This window comes from Daktulosphaira vitifoliae, unplaced genomic scaffold, assembly GCF_025091365.1.
Source record: "Daktulosphaira vitifoliae isolate Bord-2020 unplaced genomic scaffold, ASM2509136v1 Scaffold_1, whole genome shotgun sequence".
Classification (NCBI taxonomy): Eukaryota; Metazoa; Arthropoda; class Insecta; order Hemiptera; family Phylloxeridae; genus Daktulosphaira; species Daktulosphaira vitifoliae.
The window spans coordinates 44,573,339-44,590,572 of record NW_026099572.1 but is presented as its reverse complement, the minus strand read 5'-3'; the positions used below and the strand labels follow the sequence as shown (position 1 = coordinate 44,590,572).

The following is a 17,234-nucleotide window of genomic DNA, read 5'->3' as shown; positions in this document are numbered from 1 at the left end:
ATCATAAAATGATTGTCCGTTTTATAAAAAAAGCAAAAAAATATTTCTCATTAAATAGTTAAAATTTTGGATTTCCTCTAGATCTATGACACAAAGAGCATTACTGTTACTTTATAAAAATAAAATTAATAATTCAAATTTCTTTAAGATTTACCTATGAAAATACTTGTTCTTGTTTGATTTAACTAAACCAACTACATATATTCAATTACTTAAAAAATAAAATTAATACTATTTTCTGCAATTAATAGAAAAAAAAATTCAAATAAATTATATTTAACAACTAAATATAGACAAAAAATAGAGTTATACATTAATAGAATTTTTCTATGATGTGCGCCATGATAAAAGTTTTTTTTTTTCCTTTTTTTGGATCATAACGGCTTTTTGATATGATCATACGTCTCAAAAAGGTACTATAGCTACTTTAGCATCCTCAGCTAGATCTGACTTTAGGTACAACGAAAGTAGTCTAAGAATGAGACTTTAAGCATGACAAAATATTATTTTTATATTAATAAAATATTACTTTACTTTTACGCCAAAGAGTTTTTCTAGCAAACATTTCTAAATTTTAAATGTTATAATTTTAATTCATTTTAAATACAGTAAAAAGCAACATGTTTTCTGTATACAGGGTGTTCAGTAATATAATAGTTTTATAAATGATCAGTTAAAAAAAGTATTATTATTATTTATACTAAAAAATTGATTAAAGGTTTTTAGGACTTTAAATTTTATTTAATTATGCTTTTTTTTTTAACCATAAAAACTCCATTTCATGCTTCAGCAAATCATTATATTTGATTATACAGTTACATTATAATCAAAAGAAATAACTCAATAAGCATTTTGTTGTTAAAAGGAAAAAACTAGCAAAAAGAGGTAGAGGACAGTTATTATTGAATGTAGGTAAGAGGAGAGTTGGAAGACCTTGACCGTGCCTAAACCCGGGCTCGGGGGCTCTATCGATTTTCAAAACTTATACCACATACAGACATGCGCCTTTGTTGAGGGTCGAATGAAAAATGTACACACAAATACCATAGACACACCCCATGAACTTTCGACATTGGGACACCACTTAAAATTTTATTACTTATAACTCTGTCATTCAAAGNACCACTTAAAATTTTATTACTTATAACTCTGTCATTCAAAGAAAATAATTAAATTTTTCGCTCAAAAAAAAAAAGTGTTTATTTTGTTTACTTAGTAAAATAAATATACTATTTTGCAAATTATGATAAGTAGATATTTTAATATAAACAAAATTATTGATTGATTTTTCACGGTCACACAAAACATAAATTGTTAATTTAGTAAATATTTAATATAAAAGTTAAATCATGTATTATAGTAATATTAAATATACAATTCATGTTTTAAGCACCTACATTATTTTGAAAAAAAAAACAAGTTATTAAATTACATTATAATTTTACCATACTACAATAAAACTAAAAATAAATGTATAAAATTTACAAAAATAAATTTTTAAATATCAGCAAATTCAATTATTAGTCTTAATATTGTAAACGGTTCTTAATGATATTATATGATCTTTGAGAATTCAAAAGGCTTATAAAACAATAATATAATTACACTTTATGATCGAGAATAAAAATAAATATATAAATTCTTAAACGCTGATCTAATAAGAAAAAGTATTTACTACTAATTCTAATTTTTTTTAGAATTTAAAATGAGGAATTGGTACTTAATTATCTCAAAATTTGAACACAAAACTTTTTTCATGTCAGTATATTAAAAAATGTATTTTATGTCATTCTTCTGAGTAAAAAGAAATCATAGTGACGGACAAAGCTAAAATTTTAAACTTTTTCTTATTTGTTTTTTGGACANTTAGTTTAATAATTAATGTGGTTACATTTTTAATTTAATTTTATATTTTTCTAATTATAATACATAATTTTTTTTTATTTTATATTACTTGTAGTTTATTGTTTTGTATAATACGAATTATGCACATGTATAATACAATATTATAGAATTTCATCACTAATTAAAATGTTACCCACAGAAACTGCTCTTCATATATAAATTTACATTTTTATTTATATTTGAATCTACCACAGTCTTCTTCTTTTTTTTTTCTCGCCTTAATCCCAACTATTTGGGGTCGGTCACAGTATAAATACATATTGTAGAACTATATTTAAAAACATCGCATACGAAATACATTAGTTTAAGCAATATATAAACAATTCCGTGGTATATCCAGAAATTTTTTTCGGAAGGAAATACAATTTTTTTTTTATTTAAGATTTGTTTCTATTTTAAAAAGAGTCAGTTACAAGTCTTTAACAACACCACTAAATTATGCTGTTACAAACATTTATTGTATAACTTAATCGGTTTTTTTTTTATCAACATTAAGTATTATAAATAGTATTAATCAAGAATTATTATTATACTCAAATCATTTAAAATTTATAAATACTTTTTAGAGATGACGAAAAGAGCTATTTTTAAAGGTTAGACACTTTTTGTAGAAGAAAGGGTAGTGTTATTTTTTTATCTTGAGGGCTATACTGAATTTTTACCGAAACATAAACTCTAGAGACAAACATGTTAAACAAAATAAAACTCTTTATTTTTTTACGAATTTTAAAATAAAATCAGTTCATTAAAGGCTGAGATTTTTTAGTAACATAAAAAAAGTATAGACTTATTACTTTCATTACTATAAGTAAGCTTCAGATGATCTCTAAAACAAATAAATATTTGTGACCCTTGCACAAAAAGTGTTTAAAGTGATTACTCAAAGTCAATACTTTCAAGGGATAATAATAAAAAATAAATCTTAGTTAGAAAAGAGGAATGTATAATTAAAAATTTAAAAAGTAAATGACAATTTTTATAACTGAAATATTATAAATAAAAAGTAATAAAAATAAATTACTTTAAACGCCAGAAAAACTACCAAAAGCACATGTTGATTGATTAATTTTTCTTAACAAACTATGTTATTTTTTAATAAGTACTATTGGTATAATAACCAGTTTTTGGCAAATTGTGTTTTATCCATCACAAACAGTCTTAAATCAGTAATAAGTTTAAAATATTTTTTTTTTAAATAATTGTAGAACTTTTTAAAAAATTAAAGCCTTCTTTTTAGATATTAAAAATTTTCAGATCTCTTCTAATAGGGATTTAAGCTTGGTTAAAACAAATGTACAGAAGGTAAGTGAGATACCACTGTACTTAACAATGTCCCAAGATACACCAGTTCAATATTTAAAATTTCCTATAACAAGTAAACTAACTTAATGATTGAAAAAATAAAAATAAATACATTATGATAATACTCATCTTACTATAATTCATTAAAATTATATTTATATAATAAGGAGTAAAATAAAGTTAATATCCTATAGTAGATTTTGGAAAGTTCATATAAATTAAAAAATAGTTCTTGAACGAGTTCAATATCATAAAGTCAAACTAAGTTTATAATCTAGTTCATTTTTTAAAAGCAAACTTAGTCTTAGTTCAAGTTCAAGTTCATAATTTTTTTTTAATAATTTCAAATTGTTTATGGTTCAAAATGTAGATATTATGTACAATTAAATAGTATTTAATCATATTATATTTAAGTATAATATATTACACTAACTTTTGACGACATGCGGTTAATGCTTATAATGTTCTAACACTATTCACTATTAACTAATTATAAAAATACTGTCAAACAGTATTTAAAAATATCAATTATTTCACATGGCATCACTGATTGTCTAATTTTTTTATACTATTTTATCATTGTATATTTATTTTAACTTTTAAAAATTAAATTTTAATTTAATTTTTAAATAATTTTAAAATTTAATTCATTCTCACAATATAAATATTATGAGAATGAATGTGTTTTAAAGAATAAACTAATAAACTAATAATAAATAACTTTTTAGAAAACCTTAATTGATTTAAGAGTTGTAGAAAACAATGTGATTATGAAACTAATGTAATCACATGTTACTTCATTTATTATAAATGAAATAAAAAAATACATTTTTAATGATTATTATTATTCTGTTTATATTTAAGGTTCTCTTTAAAATAATAGATTTGGGAAGATAGAATGAAAAACACAGCTCAGCATAATGAAATCAAACTCAGTTACTTACTCTTCAAAGCAAAACGTAATCTCAACTAAAGTAAGCTGTCCATAGTTAATTAAATCATATAGTTAAAAATCTCAAATACTCTAATTATTGATAAAAAAACATAAAGCAATCATTATGTAAAAATATGTATTGTATAATTATGTTAAGGCTTGATTTGAATAAGAATATATATTTTTTATAAAGATAATAATGGATAAAATACAAAAAATTACTCTAGTTATATTGTAATTAAACTATTTTGTTGGATAGTTTTGCCACACATAATTTAATAGATACAATCAAGGATTTAATATTTTATTTTTATTTTTTTGAAATGTGTGATAAGCTATTTATGTTTTTAACTAAAGTATTTTATATTAAATTATGTATTCATTACTTTTATTTAGAATATTTACCTCGATCAAATTGTTTTCCATTTGGATCCATATCTTTAACATTAAAAATATCCTCAAATACCATTCCTTGAGCCATGATTGTTAAATTTATAACAGACTTTTTAAATCAAATTGACAATTAATTATTATAAAAACACTAATAGAAATAAACTTTAACAACACGGAGTAATAATAGATGAGTTTACTATAAAACAGAAAAGCCGCTAATAACACAAGACATTCACCAATTATCAATACAAATACTATGATAAAATGATAACAAATACAAATATTTACAACTTCAACAGGTAACCTAGAACGGCCTACAAATACGACGAATGTTAAAAGCCATAAGGAGCAAATCGTCAATTACTTCAGGATTAGTTTGGTCACAGTTTTCGTGGCTGTTGTGTCTTAATGCCAATTGCTACATTGATAACATTAATTATTACAAGTATTTTCATTCATTTTATTAGTTAATGTCAAGAATCAATGTAAACATAGCCAAAAGCTATGGCTTTGCTTCCACCTAGGAAGACTAAAAGTATATCATCTTCAGAAAATATTTCTAAACAAGCGATGACTCCTATTCAAATTCTCTTACAAATGGGGTTTCCTCAAAATAGAGCGTAAGTTGTGCTATTTTTTAAACTGTTTTTACATCTTTAACAATTAAATTGTTTTTGGATCTAGGAGAAAAGCTTTAGCTGCCACTGGCAATCGTGGTGTACAATTAGCAGCAGATTGGCTTTTAGCCCATGTTAACGACACAACTTTAGATTATAATTCATGCAGAGAATACATTGTATATGCTTGTCCTAGTGGTCATTTAATGGAAGAACTTCAATATTTTTGGGATGAATCAGCTAGCAAATGTGGTCGAAATGGGGCTCATAATTTCATACCTCATATTACATTAGTATCTTTTTTTGAAGTAATTAAGATTCATGATTGTACAATTATATAGTTAAATTAATTTTTTTAATTTCTGTCTAAACAAATATTTTTAGGCACCAGATGAATTTTCTGACACTATTGTAAATATTTTAAAAACTCTTACGGAAGAAATTATTCAACAAATGACCATAAACAATTTTAATTTGGAGTCCTATGCCTCTTCAAATTTTATGGGTCTTTTTCTTAATGATCAAAACTCAGATATATTTAAAAAAATTGCTGTGTTGTTTGCTGAACGTGTCTCAGAAGTTGGTAAGAAAATACTTGAAATTTTCTACCCATAAATTAATAAAATATTTTAATGGACATGCTGATATACTTGATTTCTTATAATGTATATAACTTTCAGTTAAAGTACAATTAGACCCACATCTCAAGTCATTACATTTAACTCTAGCTTATCAATTTGATGTTAATCATAAAGGAACATTAAAATCGCTAATTAAGTCTATAATCAATACCTCATCACCAAATTTTTGGGAAATTAAACTATATTCCCGAGAATCTAGAGCAATAAATAAACAGGTATTTATAGTTGTACAAATTAATGTTCCTAAATTTAAGTATTGGACTATAAATTGAAGAAAATCTAGAAGAATATAGATTTACATATACAGATTTGAACAGATTTAGTTGACTCTTATAAACTTTGGTATAATTAAAATTTTAATGTATTTTTTTAAAATTTTTGCATTCTTAGAAGAATTATTAAAAGAATATTTTTTGTTATTTTATTAATAATGTAAAAAATTTTTCTTACAACAAATTTTGATGAGTCAATAACAACCTTAGGATAAGTACTTGTTAAGTTTCAAGCATTTTAATACATAGAGTGGGTGAGATCAGCATTTTTAATATACACCAACTACTTGATGAAATCAAAAGCTCAATATGCTACTGGAAAACAGGACTATTGAGAAGTAAATAGTAAAACTTTAATACAGTGACTTTGCATAGGATATGCGAAAATTAAGTCATTGTCTCCTTATTAAAAGAACCATCAGTTTGAAAATATGCAGTGAGAATTAATGTTAAGCATATATTTATAAAATGATAAACATGATGAAAAATATAAAAACTCAAACTTATCAATACATATGAAAACAATTTTAGATGTGTGGATAGGTTCAAAATCCTGAAAACAACACAAAAATAATAAAATTCTTAAAAACACAATTATAACAAGAAAAAACAATATATTCATTCTATTTAGATTGTAAATATCACTAAGTAAATATAAATTTACACTGAATATAACTAATGTCCATAGCAGCCGAAGTTATAATTTAATAAATAATATATATATGCAATTAGGGTGAATAGAATAATAGAATTATAAGTGTAATTTAGGTGACGTTTTTATAATTATTGAATATAACTTAAATGAAAATTTTACAAAAATTAGAAGGTGGTGGCTTTTTTTCATATGTTAGGGAGTCAAAGATGGTTCTTGACTAGACAAATGATGGACAGTACGGATATTATTGCCAACTTGCATCAGAGACCACACACAATTAATTGAAAAATCACAAGAAAAATTTTGTCGGATCAAATCCCGGATCTTGTATGTCAAACATACATTTCTACTGATAGATACAGCTCATACATAATATATGCATATTAGGGTGGTCTAAAAGTGACAAAAAAAAAATTTTTTTTTTAAGTTATACTCCTACACTTGAAAATTGTTCTACCTGGTTTTATATACAATTCTCAAGAAAAAAAAACACTAAAAATTAATTTTTGAGCCATCCCAAGCTATTTGAAAATTTTTAACTTAAAAAAAAAATAAAATAATAATGAAAACTATTTTATGTATACGTTCTTATATTTTTTTATCAATAAGTCAAGCTATATTATATAAATCATTTTTAACATTTCTAATTTTACTTACTAAAGAATTAAAAAATTATATAAAAGTTGAATTGCTTTTTTTTAAAGTTTGTTTGCTGCAATCAGGGTAAATCTTCCGATGCTCAGAAACTACTTGTAAGAGAAACTGAAGTTGATCCTCATCATGAGTAATTTTGCGATTAAGGTCTTGAATCAATGAAACTCCTCTTTCTGCCACGTCATTGGTAACTCGAAGATTCTTAAAAACTTCCTCTGCTTTTAAGTAGCTTTTAGACTCGGTCCAGTTTACCACGTCATTTTTCAAAAATTCATCGACACCAAATTCTGTGAAAATTTGTATTGTATTTTTGTTAGCTAAATCATGAAGCTGTAAATTTTCTACATCGTGTTGGTCAATTTTCGGTCTTACATTGGGAACTTCTGGAGAGGGGTTATTATTTATGGCGTAAATTATCTTACATTTGGTTTCAACAGGGACATTTTTGTCGAACAGACAAAGACCAACTAACTCATCTGACAAATACCATAAATGACCCATCATTTTTTTTACAGTGGCTTTTGAAATATGTGGATTATCATATTTTATTAAGGTCTTTATCAGTTGCAAGTCATTATTTGGAGCACATGCCGCCAAAGTTGCAGTGAACCAATTTTTTAAATGGACGGTTACAATGAAAACACATATTTCCTCGAGGCCCCTTTTTTCTTTGGTACTTAGATGAAATTGTCCACTAAACATAAATATTTTTAAACAGTAAATTACTTTTGACATCCAACGTGAATGACTAGTAGCACCTGGAGTCATAAATTTTATTCCTCTGGTGGGTTCTTCACCAAGAAATATAACTGATAATTCCAGCATCTCACGATAATCATCTCTTACTTGTTTTATTTTAAGCATTTCTTGGCAAAAATTAACTAGTTCATGTCGTATATTCTCTGTAATCCTTTGAATAATAGCCGAGTTTGCTATAACGTATGCAGAATGATTAATTTTAGACCAAGAAGATCGAAATCGTACAAACATTCGGTTATCAGGGCCTGTTGTTGCTGAAGGTAACACTAAAAGTCTAAAAGCTACTTAAAAGCAGAGGAAGTTTTTAAGAATCTTCGAGTTACCAATGACGTGGCAGAAAGAGGAGTTTCATTGATTCAAGACCTTAATCGCAAAATTACTCATGATGAGGATCAACTTCAGTTTCTCTTACAAGTAGTTTCTGAGCATCGGAAGATTTACCCTGATTGCAGCAAACAAACTTTAAAAAAAAGCAATTCAACTTTTATATAATTTTTTAATTCTTTAGTAAGTAAAATTAGAAATGTTAAAAATGATTTATATAATATAGCTTGACTTATTGATAAAAAAATATAAGAACGTATACATAAAATAGTTTTCATTATTATTTTATTTTTTTTTTAAGTTAAAAATTTTCAAATAGCTTGGGATGGCTCAAAAATTAATTTTTAGTGTTTTTTTTTCTTGAGAATTGTATATAAAACCAGGTAGAACAATTTTCAAGTGTAGGAGTATAACTTAAAAAAAAAATTTTTTTTTTGTCACTTTTAGACCACCCTAATATGCATATATTATGTATGAGCTGTATCTATCAGTAGAAATGTATGTTTGACATACAAGATCCGGGATTTGATCCGACAAAATTTTTCTTGTGATTTTTCAATTAATTGTGTGTGGTCTCTGATGCAAGTTGGCAATAATATCCGTACTGTCCATCATTTGTCTAGTCAAGAACCATCTTTGACTCCCTAACATATGAAAAAAAGCCACCACCTTCTAATTTTTGTAAAATTTTCATTTAAGTTATATTCAATAATTATAAAAACGTCACCTAAATTATACTTATAATTCTATTATTACTCTAGTATTTATTAGTGTCTCAAATTTAAAATAAGATAATATCAAATATAATTACTAATTCATTTAATTGAAGGTTTATAAGGTCATTTATGCTCATATTCCACAAGCCACAGATGAATTAGAACTTCGAATTGGAGACTACATTTATGTTTCAAAAGAGTCAGCTGAAAGTTCTATAGATGGTTGGGCTGAAGGAATATCTTGGTTAACTGGTAATATTTATATATTTGATCTTGTCAAGTATATAAATTACTTTTAATTACTATTAATTCAAAATTTCAGGTTGTTCAGGGTATTTTCCTTTATGTTACACTGAACGAACTGCTGAATCGGATACATGGACTTTACACTGGTATTAAATTTAAAGCCATTAATTAATTTTTATTTATTTAATTTTTTTTTTATAGTTCTTTTCTCTTAAAGAGCAATTCTAATGAGACTAGTAGAAATATTAATCCTAGTAAAACTGACAAAAAATTAGTACAAAATTTAGAATCAATGTTTGTACCTGTTGAAAATAATTCTCAACCAGACTCTCCTAAAGGTAGAAATCCTCGAAAAATGTATATTTGTCGACATGGTGAACGTATTGATTTTACATTCGGAACATGGATTCCATATAGTTTTGACTCTGAAGGAAAATATATTAGAAAAGATTTAAATATGCCTTCTGATGTTCCTCAAAGAAGAGACTATCCAAATTCTTTTCAAACAGATACACCACTTACATGTGTTGGTGAATACCAAGCTAAACTAACAGGTTGGGGAATGAAAGCTGCTAATTTAACTAAAGATATCAAGCACATTTATTGTTCTCCATCATTACGATGTGTTCAAACTTGCCATAATATACTAGTTGGTAAGAAATTATTTTAAATGACTTGTTTTCAAAATAGATTGATTCAATAAAAATATATTGTTGGTAAAAAGTGAAATTTGTTAATCCTTTTAATGTTTGATTTCAATTTTCTAATATAGAAATAAGTGACATTTTCATTCTATTTTATAAAACTGACTATTATTAATTAAATTAAACACATAATAATAAATTTGATACCTCTCTAATAAGTATCTTGTGTTTGGAGTGAGTGAGTTCAAATTAATTTTAATATACTTAAATATAATATTATGAATATAAATTTTAATATATATAAATTAATAATATGCATAAATACTTAAAACATTACTTTTATTTTGATTTATAATATTGAATCGTATATTTTTTAGTATATATGATATGTAAACTATTATTTATTTTTAGGTTTAGATATTGAGAAACAAGTATCAATATGTATTGAACCTGGGTTATTTGAATGGTTAGGCTGGTATAGCCGGTCAGGACTACCAAAATGGATGACTTATGAAGAGCTTATTACTGCAGGATTCAACATTAATTCAAATTATGTACCTATAATATCCCTATCTTTGTTAATAGAAAATATGTCAGAGACAATAGAACAATATTATTTGAGATGTGATACAGTAGTACAAGCATTAATTAAGACAACTGAAAATAAAAGTAAACTATTGTTTATGACTAATTAATTTTCCTATTTTTATTAAGAATAATTTTTAAATATTTTGTAGCTGGTGATCTACTATTAGTTGCCCATGCTTGTTCGTTAGACTCTCTTTCGAGATCATTGCTTCATAAGTTACCACGTTCTAAGCACAACTTTATTAAAACGGTAAAACATATTCCATACTGTGGCTTAGTTGCATTAATGACAGATGGAAATAATGATTGGTCTTTCATAGAGCCTCCTGTACCTCCCTTAACCAATTCCATCAATAAAAGATTTAATTGGAAAATTTTATATTCAGATTTTGATGAATCTTCTAGTTAATTTTTCTTTTTGTAAATAACACAAATAGACTGCTATATATATATATATAATATTTACTGAGTATGTCAGTAAGTTTGTTAGTATTTTGAATATTATTCAATGTTTATTTTTGTATTTCAGAAATTAAAAATTGAGGTTTATAGGCAGTTTTTAATATTAAAATATATATATATATAAATTGAAAATTGTATAATGTTTTAAAAAATTGCATTTTGTATAGTGTAGATAAATAAACAATAAATAGAATAAATGTTCTATTTATAGCTGTGCTAATTAATTTTGATAGTAATATTTTTTTAATTTCATTATTTATTTGTATGTATGTATATAATATTCTGTATTTTTTGAGTTCTAGCAATCAATAATGACAATATTTTTTATAACTTTCAAATTGTTAATTTATTTTTACTAATTTTTTTACCATTCATTATGGTTATTACCTATAATGAATATTATTACTCGTTATTTTTTTCTTTGTAATTTTCCAATACTTAATTTAAAATTGTGTAACTTAATGTTATTAGTTGAGCTATTGGTCTTTCATTAGCTATGTATTTATAATATTGTTAAATGTTAAAAGATATTTGAATTAATAGCCAAGCTATTTTTTTAAGATAACTTTAATTTAATTTTATCATTAAAACTTTTCAACTTTACTTTTTATTTTAAAAACCTTTGTTAGACTTTAAAAATAAACAATTTATCATTTAATGTAATTTAAAAATATTCTTTAATACAACACATTAATTCTAACAACAAATTATAAATCACTTTGACTGTTTCATTTTATATAACAATATTAATCTTAGCTATAATTTATATATGAGACCTTGACATAACAAAATTCTTTTGTGATATTTATCAGATACTCAATATTATAAAATTAATGATTTATAATTAGAGCACAAAAATACCTGAATTATTTATATAGTATGTACAGTAAACAATCTTAAATTTAAAACTAATTATACACATATATGTATTTAAAAAATGTTGGTTTAGAGTATTAAAGGTATTTTAGTAATAATAAAATATTTAATATTAAAAGTTCCTACTAGTATTTCATAATATTTACTTTATTTTTTTAAATCACTGCAATAATATTTCAGTGTTAATTTTTCATCTAAAAGATTTCTTAATTATTTATTTGTTAAATATAATTTACAAAATCCAATTACTTTATAATAGTATTATAAGTTGTTATTATTATTTTACTTGCATATAATGTAATTTATTTTTATACATTCTATAGCTTTATTTTTTTAATAAATGATCTTGTTAATACCTTATTTCTTTTAATATTTATCAAATAAAATATCAGACTCCAAATAATTAGCAGATTATAATACAGGACTAGCAACATTATGGACAGGTGTTTGTTGATTTTAGGAGGATTGTAAAATAGAACTTAGTTGCCACATGTCTAGAATATTGAAAAATATAAAAAAGTCAGGGAAATTTGGTTATCATACCTGAAATTTTTAAATGTTGATTAAACCTACCATTTTTTTTACTTGTCTAAGTTGATTTTCAACATTTTTAAGACTATGCTCTCTCATATAATCACACAACCCTGCTACCAAAAAGTAGTTCAGTACTTAAAAATGCGGCCCGAATACATATGTATAATTTTAGGCCTGGTACAAATGAATAAAAATTAACCAAGATTATTTCAATACGAAGTATTCAGAAAATACTTTAATTGTATTAATTTAATTTAAATTTTTTAAGTTTCTTTCATTTATTTTTAGAGAAAATAATAATTTACTTGACTTTTTTTTTTATAAATTGCATGATACAAATGTTTGAACCGATCCAGCTTGGTCTATTTTAAATTAAAGTTCAACCATGCCCGGTCCAAAATATGAAATTAGAATAACGGCCAAATCCAAATCAGGCGTAAATTTATGAAATTAAAATTATAAGAGGAGGGGGCTTATTTTTCCTTGACCATGAATTTTTTTGTGTAAATATACATATAATTTTTAAAGACCTAAGTCCCTCTGCCATTCTGATTTACACCTATGCTGCCTGCTGCATCATAGGCGTAACTAGAACGGGAATTTTTGTGGTGCTGATGTAATTTTTTTCTCACAGTAAAAATATTTTTATATGACAATACCTACAGTTTTCTACATTTTTAGTGGGCTAAACCCTCCTAGCTGTGTCTACGATTCATATAAATCAAATATGCCTATATCACTTCAGCAAGGTATGGAATTTCAGCCAGGGAATTTAAACATTTTAAATTTATATCAACCATGAATTTGAATAGTCATTTATTATAATAGATCTATAGGGCAATTAAGGCCAGATAAGTTTTTAGCTTCGATGCGAAAATGAGAAGGTATTAATTTTACCATGATGTGTTTATTTTTTTTTTTTCTGTCACTACTTTTTCTCAGCTCTCATTGGACCGATTTATTTCAACAATACGTCAAAAGATCACAAATCGTATCTAGTTGAAGACATTACCCTTAAAAATTGAAAAAAATTCCCTCGTTCTCCGCAAATGGGGGAAATATCCAAGAAAATTACAAATTTAAAAATCGATAAATTTTGTCATTTTTCTCACTTTTTTTTCTTAAAACTTCCATCACTTTTTCAAAAATAAACAAATCAACATAATTTTTTTTTATACTAAAACCTTAGATATTTTCCTTTCATTTGATATCATTTTTTTGAAAATTTAACACTTAACCTGCTCATTGGGGGGAATTTAAAATAGCAACTTTTTAACAAAAACTAAATTTTTCAACCGAACTTTTGAAAGTGTTCCGGAAATACTGCGTCCTTTAAACATATATCAAATTAAAGCTTATGTCGTGTACTATAAAATTAAAAAAAAAAATTTGTCCCGACGACCTATCTTCTATGCGCAAATGGCTATCGTATTCAAAAATATGCTATTTTTTTATTAAAATTCTGGATTTTGTATTTTATTTTATTTTAAAATATCTTATTAGGGGAATACATTGACTTTCATGAATATTATATAATTTAATTGACATAGAATAAAGTTCATAAGACATAAGAAATTAAACTTATTAAAATTTTTTTACTTTTTTAAAGTCGATAAAGTAATTTTTTAATTGGAGTTTAAATAGCTATTTTTTTCACGTGACGTAAGCAACGAACAGTTGCCCATTCGGTAACACTTGTATCTATCACGTATAGGTGCGAGGTTCAAATCCGTCAGAGGCAATAAATATTTTGCATTTTTTTTTGAGTTAGAATAAAATTTTCAAATCATTTGATATTTATCTCATTTAGATTCAATAACTTCAATAAATATAAAGGTTCCTATCACTATAGTCTCCCTTAGTGAGAAGAAATTTTTTATTAATGTTAATATTATTTTGCTATGTAGTTTTTTTTGTGGCTATGATTTATTTTGCCAACCCTCACTCGACCTACTTTTTTCAACAATAGGTCAAATGATTACAATTCGTATTTAGTTTAAGTTATTACTCTTAAAAATCGAAAAAATATTCTTTATTCAAATAAAAAGTAGCATAACCAGATTTTTCATACAAACAATTAAAATCATTAATTTCTAATATTCTTTAAGTATTTATTGTCGAATTAGATTTAATATGATAAAAGTATTCAACTACAAAAGTAAATAATTTTACTTTGTAATTTATTCATTTTTTAACTCAATTTGTGTGTGCTACTATCAGTCTATAATATTCCAAAATTTTTTGTAATATGTTGCTATATAAATCATAAATTTAAAGAAAAATTGATTTTAAGTTTCACCTGAATTTAACGATGGATTTTTACAATTATAATCATATTTTATAATACGCTCAATTGAGTAAATCTTTTTAACAACTTNAATTGTATTATACGCTCAATTGAGTAAATCTTTTTAACAACTTTGGTTTGATTGGTTCATTTAGTTAAAGTAAATCATTAAAATTAATTAAGTTCTGAATATTTCAATTGCAGAATCATTTCAAACACCAAAAGTTACTAGGAAATTATTACTATTACTTCTATTTAAGTTATCTATTACGATAAAAAAGAAAAAAAAATATTGAGTTTTATGATAAATTTACAATAAAAGTAATTATAAAATTTCCTGATTGCATATTAATCTTAAAAATTTCATTTTTNTAGTAATTATAAAATTTCCAGATTGCATATTAATCTTAAAAATTTCATTTTTTTCAATTTAATAATGTCAATTTCAAACTTGCAAGTTGAACTATAAGTTATGGTAACAAATTCATTTTTTAGCTTCGATGCGAAGCTGAGAAGGTATTTTTCATTAAAACTTTCACTTTAAAAGACAATAAAAAGTAGGTTCAAAATGATTACCTTTAACATATCAAGAATCAAAATCAGTATTAATTTAATACAATTTTTTTTGTTCTTAATTATTTTTTTTTATATGTAAATACTTATTTTTTAATAATAAGTAATAATATTAAAACTTAGAAGTAATAGAAAAAGTTTAATTGCACATTTGAAAACATCACGAAAAGTTTATTTAGAAAAGTATATTTTTTTTCTGATGAAAGTTCCTTTTGTTTAGTGTATTTATTCATAAGTAACAAAATTTTTTTATTAAAAAGTATTGCATCAATTCCTTTAATTTGTATACGCATTAAAAGTATATGATTATACAACTCCTTTTTATTTTTATAGTATTTCCGTAAAAATTACAATATTATATTATTGAATACCACTTTCATACTCAATTTAATTACTATAATTATTATGTGTTCATATATTATAATTATAAATCGGGGTAAAATTAAGGGAATAAGTGATATTGTTGTTTTTGAAATGATCTACCAATTTCATTTTTTTCTATTTAATAATATCTATTTCAAACTTGCAAGTTGAGTTAAAAGTTATGGTAATAAATTCATTTTTTTTTTATTAAAACTTTCACTTTAAAGGACAAAAAGAAGTTGGTTCAAAATGATTACTTTTAACATATTAAAAATCGATAATAATTTGAAAATAATTAATTATAAAAATTATATAATATATAATTAAACGAATTACTAATCTGGATATAATTAAGGAAATAGGAGTTGATGTTGGGTTGGGTTGGTTACATTTTTAACTTTATAATGCTATAACTCATTGAAAAGTGTACGAATCAACACAATTTTTTTATGAGAAATAATATTTTTTAATAAACCCTTTTTCATTCGACATACTTTATCTTAATCAGGGTATTAATANATTTTAAAATCAAAGAACTACTAATCAGGATATAATTAAAGAAATAAGAGTTCATGTTGCTTTTAAAATATTTCACCAATTTCTCTAAATTAAACACTATCTACTGATTTGCATCGAAGCGTTTCTGATGATAGTGATTTTAATCACTGTCAGATTAAATCTATACTGAACCCAACTATGCAACGTCCCCACTGTGCTGGGTTTTTTTTGTTTAGAATTGTCTTTTAAACAACTTTTGTACGAAACTTTTTTGTTAGTTAAATATTTTTTGAAAAAATTAAAAAAGCTCATATTTTTGAACTTTTGCGAGGCTGTAAAAAAAAGCTCAATTCTAATTAGTATGNTAAAAAAAAAGCTCAATTCCAATCTTGAGGACTATTAGTATGTCATTATACATATTTTAATTCAACTTTTAAAAAAACAAAATTTGGTTGGAAATTTTTTCCGCAATTTTTCCTTTGTTGACTGGCCTAGATGTCAATTTTAAACTTGTAATTGAGCTAAAAGTTATGGGAATATATATATTTAATTTTTTTACTATAAACTTTCATAAATCTTAATCAAAAATTTTTCATCAACTTTAAAGAACCAATAAAATAGATTATAAATGAAAATTTGGACTGATTATTTTTAACATATTAAAAATCAAATCAGTAATAATTTGAAAACAATTTTTTTTTTCTTTTAATTATTATTTTTATGTAATTAGTAATAATATAAAAATTAGAAGTGATAGAAAAAGTCTAATTGCAGATTTGAAAACAACGCGAAAAGTTGATTTAGAAAAGTATATTTTTGCTTCTGATAAATGTTCCTTGTAGTCCAGTGCATTTTTTTATAGTAACAAACAGTAAATGTTTATAATAAAAAAAAATAATTTATTTTACCATAACTTTTAGCTCAATTGGCAAGTTTGAAATTGACATTAAATAGAAAATTTTATGAGAATTAAAAAAATTGTATCGTTAAA

At 24.3% G+C, this 17,234-nt stretch overlaps 2 protein-coding genes across 2 annotated transcripts in view; one reads left to right on the top strand and one right to left on the bottom strand.

Annotated features, from left to right (window-relative positions):
* LOC126895818 (DNA-directed RNA polymerases I, II, and III subunit RPABC3) overlaps positions 1–4,754 on the bottom strand; it is a 32,217-nt gene extending 27,463 nt beyond the window's left edge. Inside the window, exon 1 of the mRNA XM_050668064.1 lies at positions 4,547–4,754. Coding sequence (XP_050524021.1) covers positions 4,547–4,622 — 76 coding nt within the window. The 5' untranslated portion in view covers positions 4,623–4,754. The remainder of the gene's footprint in view (positions 1–4,546) is intronic.
* Positions 4,755–4,877: 123 nt separating this feature from the next.
* On the top strand, positions 4,878–12,348 carry LOC126895814 (protein UBASH3A homolog). Its single transcript, XM_050668057.1, has 9 exons — positions 4,878–5,154; positions 5,219–5,459; positions 5,536–5,734; positions 5,832–6,007; positions 9,286–9,424; positions 9,495–9,564; positions 9,620–10,071; positions 10,474–10,731; positions 10,800–12,348. The coding sequence occupies exons 1-9, from the start codon at positions 5,039–5,041 to the stop codon at positions 11,057–11,059; spliced, it is 1,911 nt and encodes a 636-aa protein (XP_050524014.1). The 5' UTR covers positions 4,878–5,038; the 3' UTR covers positions 11,060–12,348.
* The last annotated feature ends 4,886 nt before the right edge of the window (positions 12,349–17,234 follow it).

Bases quoted from the DNA above. Each gene is read 5' to 3' on its own strand.
- LOC126895814 (XM_050668057.1), top strand. From the start codon at position 5,039: ATGGCTTTGCTTCCACCTAGGAAGACTAAAAGTATATCATCTTCAGAA. The intron at 5,735-5,831 runs GTAAGAAAATAC...TATAACTTTCAG, and splicing joins TGAACGTGTCTCAGAAGTTG to TTAAAGTACAATTAGACCCA. The intron at 10,732-10,799 runs GTAAACTATTGT...AATATTTTGTAG, and splicing joins TAAGACAACTGAAAATAAAA to CTGGTGATCTACTATTAGTT.